The sequence below is a fragment of the Numenius arquata genome, chromosome 10, assembly GCF_964106895.1.
Source record: "Numenius arquata chromosome 10, bNumArq3.hap1.1, whole genome shotgun sequence".
NCBI lineage: Eukaryota > Metazoa > Chordata > Aves > Charadriiformes > Scolopacidae > Numenius > Numenius arquata.
This window is the reverse complement of record NC_133585.1, coordinates 3,437,705-3,450,587: the sequence shown is the minus strand read 5'-3', so window position 1 is coordinate 3,450,587 and position 12,883 is coordinate 3,437,705. Positions and strand designations below refer to the sequence as shown.

The 12,883-nt window shown below is 46.4% G+C and overlaps 1 protein-coding gene across 4 annotated transcripts in view; it reads right to left on the bottom strand.

Moving 5' to 3' along the window:
* Window positions 1-1,409: 1,409 nt before the first annotated feature.
* ALOX5 (arachidonate 5-lipoxygenase) overlaps window positions 1,410-12,883 on the bottom strand; it is a 30,701-nt gene continuing 19,227 nt past the window's right edge. The window contains exons 10-15 of one of the 4 annotated variants that reach the window (XM_074154575.1): window positions 12,698-12,700; window positions 11,252-11,340; window positions 8,104-8,225; window positions 5,902-6,002; window positions 3,830-4,000; window positions 2,577-2,756 (exon numbers count right to left, since the gene is read on the bottom strand). In XM_074154575.1, coding sequence (XP_074010676.1) covers window positions 2,577-2,756; window positions 3,830-4,000; window positions 5,902-6,002; window positions 8,104-8,225; window positions 11,252-11,340; window positions 12,698-12,700 — 666 coding nt within the window. Of the gene's footprint in view, window positions 2,757-3,829; window positions 4,001-5,901; window positions 6,003-8,103; window positions 8,226-11,251; window positions 11,431-12,697; window positions 12,701-12,883 lie in introns of all 4 variants that reach the window. The other 3 variants (XM_074154574.1, XM_074154576.1, XM_074154578.1) reach the window with 3 other exon arrangements.

Below are 12,883 nucleotides of genomic sequence, written 5' to 3'. Positions count from 1 at the left end.
GAGTCAGAAGAGACTGCAGTAGGGAAATACCTGCCCTGTCCCCTCGTTGATGGTCTCTCTACTTCTCAAGGCTTCCTTTTCTTCTTAAGGAAAGATTTTTTAGAATCTTCTTGGGGAGAAAACATTAGGGGTAGGGTCTCCTCTACTTGTGACAGTCCTTTAGGACAACACTTCCTAGTTCCTTTCTCATTAGCATTACTGGTGTTTTACAGCTGGAGTGCCCTCTCCTGTGACCAAATGCCAGGGCTGAGAAGTCAGAGTCTCCTGAGTTACGGCCAGGACTTTCTGAAGGAGACATCTCCCAGTTCAATCTTCCAGCCAATTGAGGATCACTGCAATTGGGAAAGACCGCAAGGAAGCTTGAGTTGGAAGAGACATGCTAAATTTCTTTTCGACTGGCCATCAGCCATAACCATTCAGCCAAGACATGTGCCATTGGCTGTCAAACCCCATGAGACATGGGACAACGCACCTCCAACAGCAATATTTATCACAAAGTTGAGTGCACGACCCACTTTGGAGAGAGCTGACTCTTTCATTTCCACCTAGGAGTAATACCACACGTGGACCTCCTATGTCCCTTAGTAGCATGACTTAGGAGACACCTCTGTGCAAGTCATGGCTAAGGATGGAAGGGAGGTGACTCCCCGATGCACAGAGAGGTGACTTTCTGGTGGAACGTCACTCTCTGAAGAGGGAGCAGGGGGTAGGACAGCAACACGTGTATCCAACCCCTGGGGAAGAGTAGGAAATTTACTATTTGTGTGTATTTAGTTCCTTTCTTGTGCCAGCAATACTTTTAACCTCCTTACCTCTTTCCACAGCCTCTCCTGCAGTTGAATCACAATGTTAATATTGGCCTTCAAAGCTGCACAGTCAATTCCCCAACCTACTTGTATTTTTTTTTTTAATTTTTTCTTTTTTATTTATTTATTTATTTGTTCATTCTTCTTTTTTTTTGTGGCTCACATGTTATAGTCTCCGATCCCCTGGTCCTAATTCCAGTGTCGCTACACAATTGCATGCCTCGGCGCCTACAGTCATCACTTGTCATGGGCTGCAGTAAAAGGAAGACGCACACGTCTTAAATGTACTTCCTCAATAACAGGAACTGGTCTTACCTTCCACATTTTTACCGAAACTCTTTAGCTGGGGGAAGAAAAAGGGAATCAGTCTGCTGTAAAGGGTCTAAAATTGGTTGTGCTTCCACGCTTGTGTTTCATACGAAACAGAAAGGATGGATATTTTAGTAGCACCCTTTTCCAAATCACACATGAATGACAGAAATAACTATATTTCTCGAAGTGCAGGAGCTTCATTTCTCTATGCAGCACATTGTGCTTCTTCCTACAAGGTTTGAGAGGCATACAGCATTAGATATTCAGAAATAAAAGCTAGATAGATGTTCTGGTTCAGTTTTGTTTTATTAGTACAAGGGGCCTTCTTAGCTATTGAGGAAACACACTGCAGGCTGGTGAAGCTAGTACAAGGAACAAATTCTGGGAAAAATAAACGAAAATTCTTATTAACAAAACTACTACTCTTAAATTCCCCAAACCTAATTTTTTGCATTCATTGTCTCAATGACTCTCTCAACTTTAACCAAAGCCCAAGTACTCGCACTGAATCACCTCTAAACAAAACAGACAAAACTCAGCTGTTTCTAACAAAGTTGGAACATGCCAGTTATGCTCAATTGGCCAAATCTAAAGATTTCCCTCAGAAGCTGTCAATTAACCACTTCTCCACAGTTTTTTTTCATTATAAAAAATAGCCTCTTCATCCCCCACAAAACAGAGGAAACCATACACAAAACCCATCAGCCTCAGTGATGAAGCAGAAACTCAGCGTAAGCAGTGCTAGGTCCGTACTCCTTGCCGTTGTGCTAAGCAAAAAATTTGTCCGTACATACAAATGACATCAAACTGCTGGCAGAGGCTGAAACAAACCTTGCTAGTTTTATGTAGAAAATATATAGGTTTACGTAGGTACAAAATTGTCATCTCCTATGAAGCAGGCTGTCTCATTTCACATGAAATCAGTATGAAAGTGATAGAAACCCATCCGCTGTGTTAAGAAAATGTCCTGCTTCTACCTTCATCCTGATTAGGACACTCACAGTTGTAGTGAAAATATTTAACATTTGTTTTAATCAGATGAAAAACTATGCATAAACTTTAAAGATTATATTTTTATATGTCACCAGAGTCATCTATTAAAAATAGGAAGGATTTTAAAGATGCGACTTGCTTATTGCTTGTGATACTATTTTCATTGAATAAGTGAGGCCAGGAGAGGGAAAGCTAACAGAAACATGGATATTGATTCTAAGATTAATTAAACAATCTTGGAAAAACAAACCTGTAACAAAGTTGACCTAGAGGGTTGTCAACTAGATTTTGCAAGATCAGTCATAATCGAATTCGTTTTGAAAGTCCAAACCGACTATGGGTCAGCTCTGATGGAAAAGGTGGGTTTCTTATTTTATCCATTTCTGAAAATTCATTGACAAAAAGCGCATGTAACAGGAAAGCATCGTTAGGTTTACGTGCCTCCAAACTCTCCTGGGTTTCTGCTCAAACAGCAACGCTGTTGGGGATGCGATCCGGGGAAAGGTAGTAGTAAGGAAGCTTTTTGTTCTTGTTGCGCTCGGTGATGGCGTTGACGATCTCATCCAGATTCTTGCGGAATTTTTCCATAGCCTCTTTCACCGGCTTCTCCACAAAGTGTTCATCCGGGTACGTGCCCAGAAACAGCTAATTGAAAAACACCAAGAAATCACGCTTTGAGAACGCAAAGGCTATTCCATTTCAACATTATGTTCATTCAGCAGAACGACACCCAGAGCCTCACAAATGCTACTATTAAAATAGTACTATCAATATTTAAGCTATTCCACATTGGCACTGCCAATGAAGGATGCTGTCCCGTCCTCTCTCCATCGTGAGCTACTTGATTTCATCCCTGCATCCTTCTGCAGAGCTGGTTCAGGTGTCTATGTGGCACCTCCTTCTTTTTTCAGTGACGATTGAAGCTTCTGTTGACTTAAAACTGTCCTTCAAAATTCAACTTCAACCTGACAGTTGCTTTAGTCAGCTTGGACTCTAAGAGTGCCCTGAATACCACACTGCCAATGTGCATACTAGCATATTACCTGCTTTAGGTAATTATTTCCCATGATACCGTGACACTATTTTCCATACTACAGCTTCTCAGCTGAAATCTGCTTTCTTCTTCAGAGGAGAAACTTCAGAAGTACCCTCTGCCCATCGCATTCCATTTAAGGTTTTCAAAATATATCTTCCAGACACAGCCCTCGGGTGAGACAACCAGGTACCTACGACCTCATTGTAATGAGGGAAATGGCAAATGGCTATGGACCATGCTTGCAAAGCATCCTGTAAGCTTGTTTTGTTTGCATTCCACACCAGCCAGGCACTGGGACAGACTTTCCAAAGGGACAGGACATGGGGACACAGCGGTGCTGTAGTTTCTCCACCAGCACTGCTGGGGCAAGGAGTGGAGAAAACCCTTGTGGCTCTGCAGCCCTCTTCCTCCCACACCAGCATCCTTACTCAGCAATACCATACTTGAGGTTAGACAGTCATTTTGGCTGAAACACAGCCTCAGAGCAAAAATATGACTTCTTGCTCAGAGCTGGTTTGCATCTGGGCAAACCCCCCCACCATGGCTACATCTCCACAGAAAGGCAAACATGGTTCAGTCAAGCACAGAGCAGCACTACAATCGTGAGGGTCCATGTGCTCTTGCCATGGCCCTCATGGTCTCACCTACATCTCCACCACCTGGAGAAGGGAGGTCGACTTACTTCATTGTCCTGGAATTGGCTCAAGGCCCAGACAGCTCCAAGATGCCAACAAGAACGGCCCCTGTCTGGCAGACTCTCCACGATTTGCTCGATGGTGACCGTCCCCTTTTCTGTCGGAGGAGGGCGGCGCATTGTTGGTGGGGCATTGGGAATCCAGGAACACCAGTCATACTGCACAACAAAGCAAGACAGCACAGTGAAAAGCTACAGTGGTTGGTATTTCAGGATGACCATGAGCCGGCAATGTGCCGTTGTGGCCAAGAAGGCCAATGGCATCCTGGGGTGCATCAGGAAGAGTGTGGCCAGCAGATCAAGGGAGGTCATCCTCCCCCTCTGCTCTGCCCTGGTGAGGCCCCATCTGGAGTCCTCTGTCCAGTTCTGGGCTCCCCAGTTCAAGAAGGACAGGGAACTGCTGGAGAGGGTACAGCAAAGGGCTACAAAGATGATTAGGGGCCTGGAGCATCTCTCTGATGAGGAAAGGCTGAGGGACTTAGGTCTTTTTAGTCTGGAGAAGAGAAGACTGAGGGGGGATCTCATCAATGCTTCTAAATACTTAAAGGGTGGGTGTCAGGAGGATGGGGCCAGTCTTTTTTCAGTGGTGCCCAGCGACAGGACAAGAGGGAATGGGCACAAACTTGAACATGGGAAGTTCCACCTAAACACAAGGAGGAACTTCTTTCCTGTGAGGGTGACAGAGCCCTGGAAGAGGCTGCCCAGAGAGGTGGTGGAGTCTCCGTCTCTGGAGACGTTCCAAACCTGCCTGGACACGTTCCTGTGCAACCTGCTCTGGGTGGACCTGCTTTGACAGGGGGTTGGACTAGATGATCTCCAGAGGTCCCTTCCAACCCCATATCATTCTGTGATTTAGGAACACTGCCAAGAAAACCAGGAGTCTTGATGCCAGGGAGTTCACTTCTGCAATGTGAGCCACTCAGAAAGAGAAGACACTAACTAAAGGGCAGAGAGATGCTCCAGAGAAGGACTGAAGGAGACAAGGAAGTCCCTACCTTCTTCCTCAGGATCTCACAAGGGGGAGAGTTGGGTTGCCTTGATGGGAGCAGTTACTCTGCTAACCACAGGCATGTGCCACACAGCCCCCATTCACCAGCCAGGCTAAGGACTTCAGGATTTTATTAAACAAAGATCTCTCCTGATAATCTGAGGAGACTTCTGATAAAAAACATATAAATGATAAAAATCTCCTTTTCTCCAGTTGTTCTTTTCTGCAAAATTTGCTCTAAGAACACGCCCATGGTACTGTGGGCAGGCAGTAAGAGAGGCAAAGGATGCTGGTGCATCATGGACTATGGCATGTGGATGTGACCACAGTGAGGGCCAGAGTGGGAACTCAGAATCGCTTCTGGCCTGCTTCAGTGTTGTGGGATGGTGATGTCTCGCTTTCCCTCAGATGTGACCTCAAGTTTTGCCACCATTTGAGATACTGCATTTACCATAACTCTTTCTCCTCCAAGCACTTTTTCCTTACCTTCACACATATCCCTGCCGTGCCCGAGGGAAAGCCCCATTTCAGCTGTGTCCCATGCCTACACGTGCTACCAGATGAGCAGAGCTTACAACAGCAACCCTTGGTTGCTACCCGGGGCTGCGCTCACAGCAAACGCAAAGCTAAGCCACGTGGCAGAACTCGTTGCATTTCCTTGCAGAATGTGCCACAGGCGACCAACATGGGCACTTCACGTGGTGTCTGGAAGGGATGTTAGCTCAACTGTGCACTCGAACCCTTCTGCATTTCTGAAAGGGGTCTTAGCAAGATGTTTAAATGCTTAAAGCATTGTTCCCAATAATAAAAATAATTAAAAATGAAATACACGAGCTAGAACCCCTAAATTTGAGCTTTGGTACCTATTTAGGACTCAAAATACCTTTCTCAGCTTCCAAAATAATTCAGTTTCCACAGGCTTCATGGGGATTTGCAAATGTGTCTGCAGTTATTATGACCAGAGAGAGCAATGTAATGTCTGCGCATCTACTAAAAAACATTTCTGAGATCTTGCCTTTGTAGATGCATCTCCCAGCCCAGAAAGAAGAACGGACTTCCCAGAAATTCCTACCTGGCCAAAATTCACTGCTGCATGCTGGGCCGATGTGGTGAATATTATCACCGTGAGATACTCTGCCAGCTTCTCTCGTGTCCTGATCATCTTGGGAAACCCTGAGGGAGGGAGAAGAAAAGCTTAAGTAACCCAACTATGATGTAATTCAGTGAGTAATCAGCTGTTCAAAAGGCATGAGTTGGAGGACCGTGAAGCAGTCATTGAGGAGCGGGGCATTCTTTTTCTGAATCTCGCTGTGTTGTCCAACAGGAGTCACCCAAACTCTCTGCGTCTGGCCTGTCCAGCCGTAAAAACAGATTAAACCTCATACAGGTTTGTGAGGCACCACCACTGTTTGCAAAATATGTGGTGTTCCTTAAGGGAAAGGCAAAGTATAATTACACCTTCAAGCAAATACTATATCCCTTGTCCTCTCACCTACCTACCCTGCAGCAAGGAACCCAGAGAGTCCACAGGGGCCTCAGATGCTCCCTTTTTCCTCAGTCTGCAGTGCAAGCAGGGAAGGTTCATGCCAAGGAGCAAATGACCATGAGCTTGTATTTAATAAAGGTCCGAGGCTCAGCAATCAAGCAGGCTGCAAGAGGGAGCGCAGGGAGAGCTTATTTGCTGAAACGGGAAGTGAGGAAATGAGAACTTCTGGAAGAAAAACAACAGAATGAGGAACAGAAATAGTTGCATCAAGCTGTCTTTGAAGGGGAATAATCAAGTGGAGTCACATAAAGAAAGAAGGGAATAGAATCATAGAATGGTTCGGGTTGGAAGGGACCTTAAAGATCATCGAGTTCCACCCCCACTGCCATGGGCAGGGACACCTCCCACCAGACCAGGTTGCTCAAAGCCCCATCCAGCCTGGCCTTGAACACCTCCAGGGATGGGGCAGCCACAGCTTCTCTGGGCAATCTCTTCCAGTGTCTCACCACCCTCACAGCAAAGAATTTCTTCCTAAGATCTCATCTAAATCTCCCCTCTTTCAGTTTAAAACCATCACCCCTCATCCTATGGCTCCACTGCCTGATCAAGAGTCCCTCCCCATCTCTCCTGTAGCCCCTTTAGGGACTGGAAGGGGCTCTAAGGTCTCCCCGGAGCCTTCTCTTCTCCAGGCTGAACAACCCCAACTCTCTCAGCCTGTCCTCACAGCAGAGGGGCTCCAGTCCCTGTGGACAGGGAGCAGGGAAATATTTTGCTACCGAAGCAGCCCCAAGCCTGTATCTCTCCTGTCCCCACTACATCACAGTCCTGTGCTGTACTCCCTGTCCCAGGACACCTAGAGACCCGTCAGCACCCTGGGGTGAGCTGCCTGTGCTCAAGCTGCTTCACATCTTCACCACCAACCTGATGCAGATATGAACTCAACCTGGTAACAAGTAGGAACATCACATTTTTGCCTGGAGGTCTCACACACTAACACGTGTGCACGGAATGCTAAAGCCACCTGCCTCAGACCACTGGCCAACACATTTCCAGATGTAAATCACACAGGACAGTATGAAGAATCCCCACCCACCTGAATAAATTCCTGAAAACCTGCTTGGACAAAATGTGAGTGGAAGAAAAAAACCAAACAGGTTTAGGGAAAGGCAGGAGATGTTAACTCAGGTGGAAGAATAGAGCCGTGTTATGGGTGAGAGCTCCCACAGCCAAGTAATGGTTCTCAAGAAATGAGAAACAGCATGAGGAGACAGAGTAAAGGAAAGTATTTCTTGGAAAGAACAATGAGCATCTTCTCTTGAAGAGAGCAGAACAGCTCAACGATGTCACAGATGCTGAACAAAGTGCAGCAAGATACTCCTGGGGAAGTTCTTCCTTGTTCTTAATTTGGTGCAGCATTTGGAGGAGAGGATTCAAGGGGGTCTCGCTGCTCCTTGTGATTCCTATCAGTCTGCCTGGTGGTTCCAACAGCACATACAGACATCCCCTCTCCTAATGCTTAAAGCATGAGCAGACAAGGTCACAGGACCAACCCCCAGTGTACAGAGAGATTGCAAGAGTTGCCCGAGCTCACGGTGAGAATCTGTGGCAAAGAAAGAAGCTGTCTCCTGGGGGAGGGAAGGCCTGATCCAGGGTCTCACCCATAAAACTGAGCATCTTTGGGCCAAGAAGGGAGAGGGTCTCCATCAGCTCAAGGTCTGCTGTGCATGAAGCATGGCTGTCAGCAGGGACTCTACAAGCTTCAGACCCGCCCAGGCCATCATACCTTACCTGAGGCCTTCACGCCCCTCATCCCATAAACGTAAATGTCTTTGACGAAGGCTTGGAGCTCCACATCCTCACACACCACCTCGTCACTCTCATAGTAGGTGTGAATCACATCCTCTGCAAAACTACAAGACACAGGAACAAGTGAACAAGACAAAACGTAAAGGAGAAAGCAAGCCTGCCATTCCCTGAAGACCTTCTACTGACCTTGCAAAGGAGGCAGATGATGCACAGGGAAAGAAAGAAGGGCAAGAGCAGGTCTCACCACCCTCCTACCTCCATCCCACAAGCAGTGGGAATGCACAGAGGCAACTTTGATTCACTTCTGAATCACTTCCTCCCCCAACCAAAAAATGCTGGACCACACTGCATCCCCTGAACAGTCCTCTGTACTTTACTCTCTTATTTGAGGCTTTGCTCCTGCCCAGACCTCTGTCGTCACATCTACATCCTTTCCTTCACTTAATACAGGCTCCCTCTGGCATATCCACATGGCTCTCGTGCTGGGAACAGTGGTTCCCAAACTGTGATACTGGCACCATCCCCTATACATGGGATACTCCAAAGCTGCTCCTGAATATACCATTCAAACAATTGATCCCCTCCTTCCACACATCCTTTTGACAAAACCCAACTGGCACCCTCCAAAGTGGGGGTGGCCCAGGAAAGTTCTCCTGGGGAGGTCAAGAGCTTTTTCCTGCACCCACTGCATAGAGCAGACACCTCCTCCCTGTTCAGTTCCACTTCTCAAAATCCCTCTTTCTAGAAAAGCTTCCCAGGCTAAACCATCTCAAAAGGAAAGGCTCTTAAAACACTAAGATAACAGATGTAGTTCTGAAAGCAGTAAAAATAGGTAAGCCTGATTTCCTGAAGATTTGCATTTCATGACTGAGCGACTGGTTAACGGAACTATGCTGAGATATTCTGTTAGCTCTGCAGGTACCTGTAATCTCTTGCTAAATATTTTGACAACAACCCACAGGGTGAAACATTTGACTGCGGAAGCTGACTGATGGGATTAAGAATTGTTATCCAACACTGACTTCTCCCCTGACAAGCTATAAGTTTATTGCAATTTGGAGACCTTTACAAATCTATCAATATGGTTTCTATTAACCAACCAAATCAAGAGTTGCCATTGAGGCAAACAACTGCACGAACACCAAGAGTTTAAGTAATTTTGGCTTCCAGAGGAAGCCAAAGGAAAAGAAAAATCCTGTAACAGGCAGAGATAAAGCTGCCCTGCACAAGGTCTGCCTTCACCACCTCGCACCTCTGCCAAATGCATACAGAACGTGATCCTTCTCTTACACAACGGCAGTATTTTAGACCCCCTTCCATACAAACATAAATAAGTGTATAAAGCATGGATGAGGCCTTTTGTGTTGGAATATCTACCTACAGTTAGATCAGAAATAAGAATCACAGAATCACAGAGTGATATGGGGTTGGAAGGGACCTCTGGAGATCATCCAGTCCAACCCCCTGCCAGAGCAGGGTCACCCACAGCAGGCTGCACAGGAATGTGTCCAGGCAGGTGTGGAATGTCTCCAGAGACGGAGACTCCACCACCTCTCTGGGCAACCTCTTCCAGGGCTCTGCCACCCTCACAGGAAAGAAGTTCCTCCTCATGTTTAGGTGGAACTTCCCATGTTCCAGTTTGTGCCCATTCCCTCTTGTCCTGTCGCTGGGCACCACTGAAAAAAGACTGGCCCCATCCTCCTGACACCCACCCTTTAAGTATTTATAGGTGTTGAGAAGAAACTGAGTATTAGAGAAGGGTTTAAGAATTTGCCGTGTGGGCCTCATTGTCCCTATAGGGACAGCCTTATCAGCTTTCTTAAGTCTTGGCCATCTACCCCATGTGAAGCAATGCTGGGGATATAAGTTATTTCATAAAAAAAGTAGAGACTGACAGCTCTGAGGAGCGTAGGAGATTCACGGTGACTGGACACATGCATGACCGTGGGTTCATGGGTCAGGGATATCACACACTCAAAAGGGTCCTTGCCCACGCCATTTCTAACCCAAATTACTCAGGAAGAATCTCTCAGCCAAGTCTGAGGCAGCGTAACACCTTCCTCCAGCTAGGTTAACACCCACAAACAGTCAAACTGAATTGAGTTGACTAAGTACTATCTGATATTTGAAAAGGCATATCTCAATCAGCACAGACAGCATAGAGGAGGGAGAAAAAAAGCACAGACTGCATCAAGAAAACAACCACAGAAAAGTTATAACTTCCTTTTCTCTCAAATGGGCACTAACAATTGCAGGAAATATTGCAAGATAACTCCTTGCCAAAACACAGAGAAAACAGAGGAGACAAATGTACCCAACACTTTAAACACTGCATTATAAACCCCCTACTCTGTGTACACAAAAGATCTGATTTTTAATGAACACGCTTTTCAAAAGCTATGTGGCCAGAAACAGCTGCACATTTAGCAAGCAATTTGCGCCAAGCAAAAATACGCTGTTTCTCAAACGAAATGCCACCATAGAATTAAAAAAAAACACATATGAATCATGCCATTCTGAGGCAGCATTTCATATCTGAAAAGGAGCCACATTTGTGTGGTGGAGCAGGTCTACAGTACCTCTCCTGACTCAGAACTGCTGCCCTTCCTGGCAAAACTTGGGCCTTGCAATTTTAAGGCATTTTAAGAAAGGTTTGGCTCACATCACTTAATGCCTAATTTATTGACTTTCAAAACACAACTCTCGTGCAAGCCAAGCCCACGTTTCCACTCCACAAGAGCCTTGATGAGCTCACGTGGCTGGCCCAGAGATGGATTCTCTCTTGGTTTCTGCATGGCTAAATAAAAAAGCTAATTAAATTCCCTTTGCAGGGCTAAATTTCAACTCACCAAAATCTGTAAAATCCTACAGAAGACTATGTATAAAGGGGCCTCGGAAATGCAGAAGGCAAGAAAACGGGGCTGAAAAAAGCAGTCTTTCAAGGGTGTGCGCTTGACTATATATTTTTCCTCGGATGAGATAAGCCGGATGGAAAAGGCACTGTGTGACTCAACAGCCCAGGTGCTGCTTACCAGGCTGTGATGAACAGCAAAATGAGAGGAGGGAAAATGAAGTCACGTCTCTGTGACAGTGACTTGTATCAGCCATTTCTACAACTATGGTCTCTTACCTCTTTATAGCCTCCCAGACTTTAATGCCGTCATCCCGGTAATAGTAGTAGGGGATATCCTCTTTGCTGTCCATCCCTTTAGCTTTGATCTCTTCAGGGAAGCAGAGGGAGCTGTAAGTAAGATCCTTCATTGCTTTCTGCACCATTTGTACATGTCCTCCTCCACCTGTAGCGTTTGCCTGCAGGAAGAACGGCAAGACGAGGAACAGTAGGAGAATACGTTCACTTTGGGCTGAGACTGGCTTTCCAAATTCGCAGGAGATGCTACTCAAAAATCTGTTTTTCGGTGAGAAAACCACATCTCCACATGAACAAGTACTGAACTGCAGAGGTCTACTGCAACTGTGCGTTTTGTTGTGCTCTAGGCAATCCTGCTTTGGCAGGGGAGTTGGACTAGATGATCTCTAGAAGGTCCCTTCCAACTCCAACAACTCCATGATTCCGTGATTTTGACTTTAAGGATTTCACACCTCTCCCATGAATCACTGTTAATATCCACATTTCCTCCATAGATAGGTATGGCACCTGCTTAAAATGGAATACAGTAATAAAGCACAGCAACATGGAAGTATAGAACCCAAAGCACTTTCTGCCAGCCCTATGCTCCAGAACCTGCATGTGAAGGCAGCCAGGAGCGTGTCAGAGCAGGGCTTTTGCTAAACCACTCACTGCTGCTACAGCGCGGTTTAGGAGGAAGTGTTCAGGGATGCAGGTTACCATTAGCCACCCTGGAATCAACCAGGAGATCAACCCCGCTGGGTGGTTACTGATGAGAATTGCCCAGGGTTTGAGTATAGGTTACATTTGGAAAACATGGCGTGGCCACAACAAACAGCACTGCAATACTCTTTGGACAATCACTGCACAAAAGCTCCCAAATGTTGCTTTTCTACCATATGTTGTAGCAGTGGCCACCTTACATTTACTGTCCTTGGGCTGGTTGCTCCTCTACACTAGAACCAACAAATTTTGGAACCCCAGGGTCCCCGCTGGCAGATCTCAGCCACGCACTCATATGGACATTACGGTCCATATGGGATGGAAGTGCCTGCCAGGTCTCCACAGTCAGCAGCAGAGCACACAAGACAAGGAAGGTGCCTGGATTTAACCTCTCTCCTCTCTCCTTGGCGGAAAAACTCTGGAGCGTGGAAGCTATTTTTGGTCTAGTGCCAAAGGTTTAAGGGGGACAAAGTCATCCTGAAGCAGAGGCTCCCTTCTCTGGAAGCACTTCTGAAACCTCCCCAGGCTTCCCATTTGCTGCTAGCCTGTTGTCACAGAGACCACTGCATGACAACCAGCTGCGGTTCCTAGATGCAGGATGCCACAACTCAGGGAGCCAAGGGAGGAAGGGCTGGGTACGTGCTAAATACCAGCGCGGTCAGAATTAGATGTTCAGGTTTGACCTAAGATCTGCACGGCAGTCCATGACATACCGCTATGTCTCACTGCCTCGGATGAAGCTGAGTTTTGATCACAGCAGATCTGCTGTTTATGGCAGTTCAAGACGATAGGCTGGAATCCCCACCCGCTATTTGTGGGCTTAGAAAACCGTCTTATCTACACATCTTTCCCTGGTGCAAATGTCTCTTTTGCGATCACAAATTCTTTTGCTCACTACCCCGTCCCGAAACG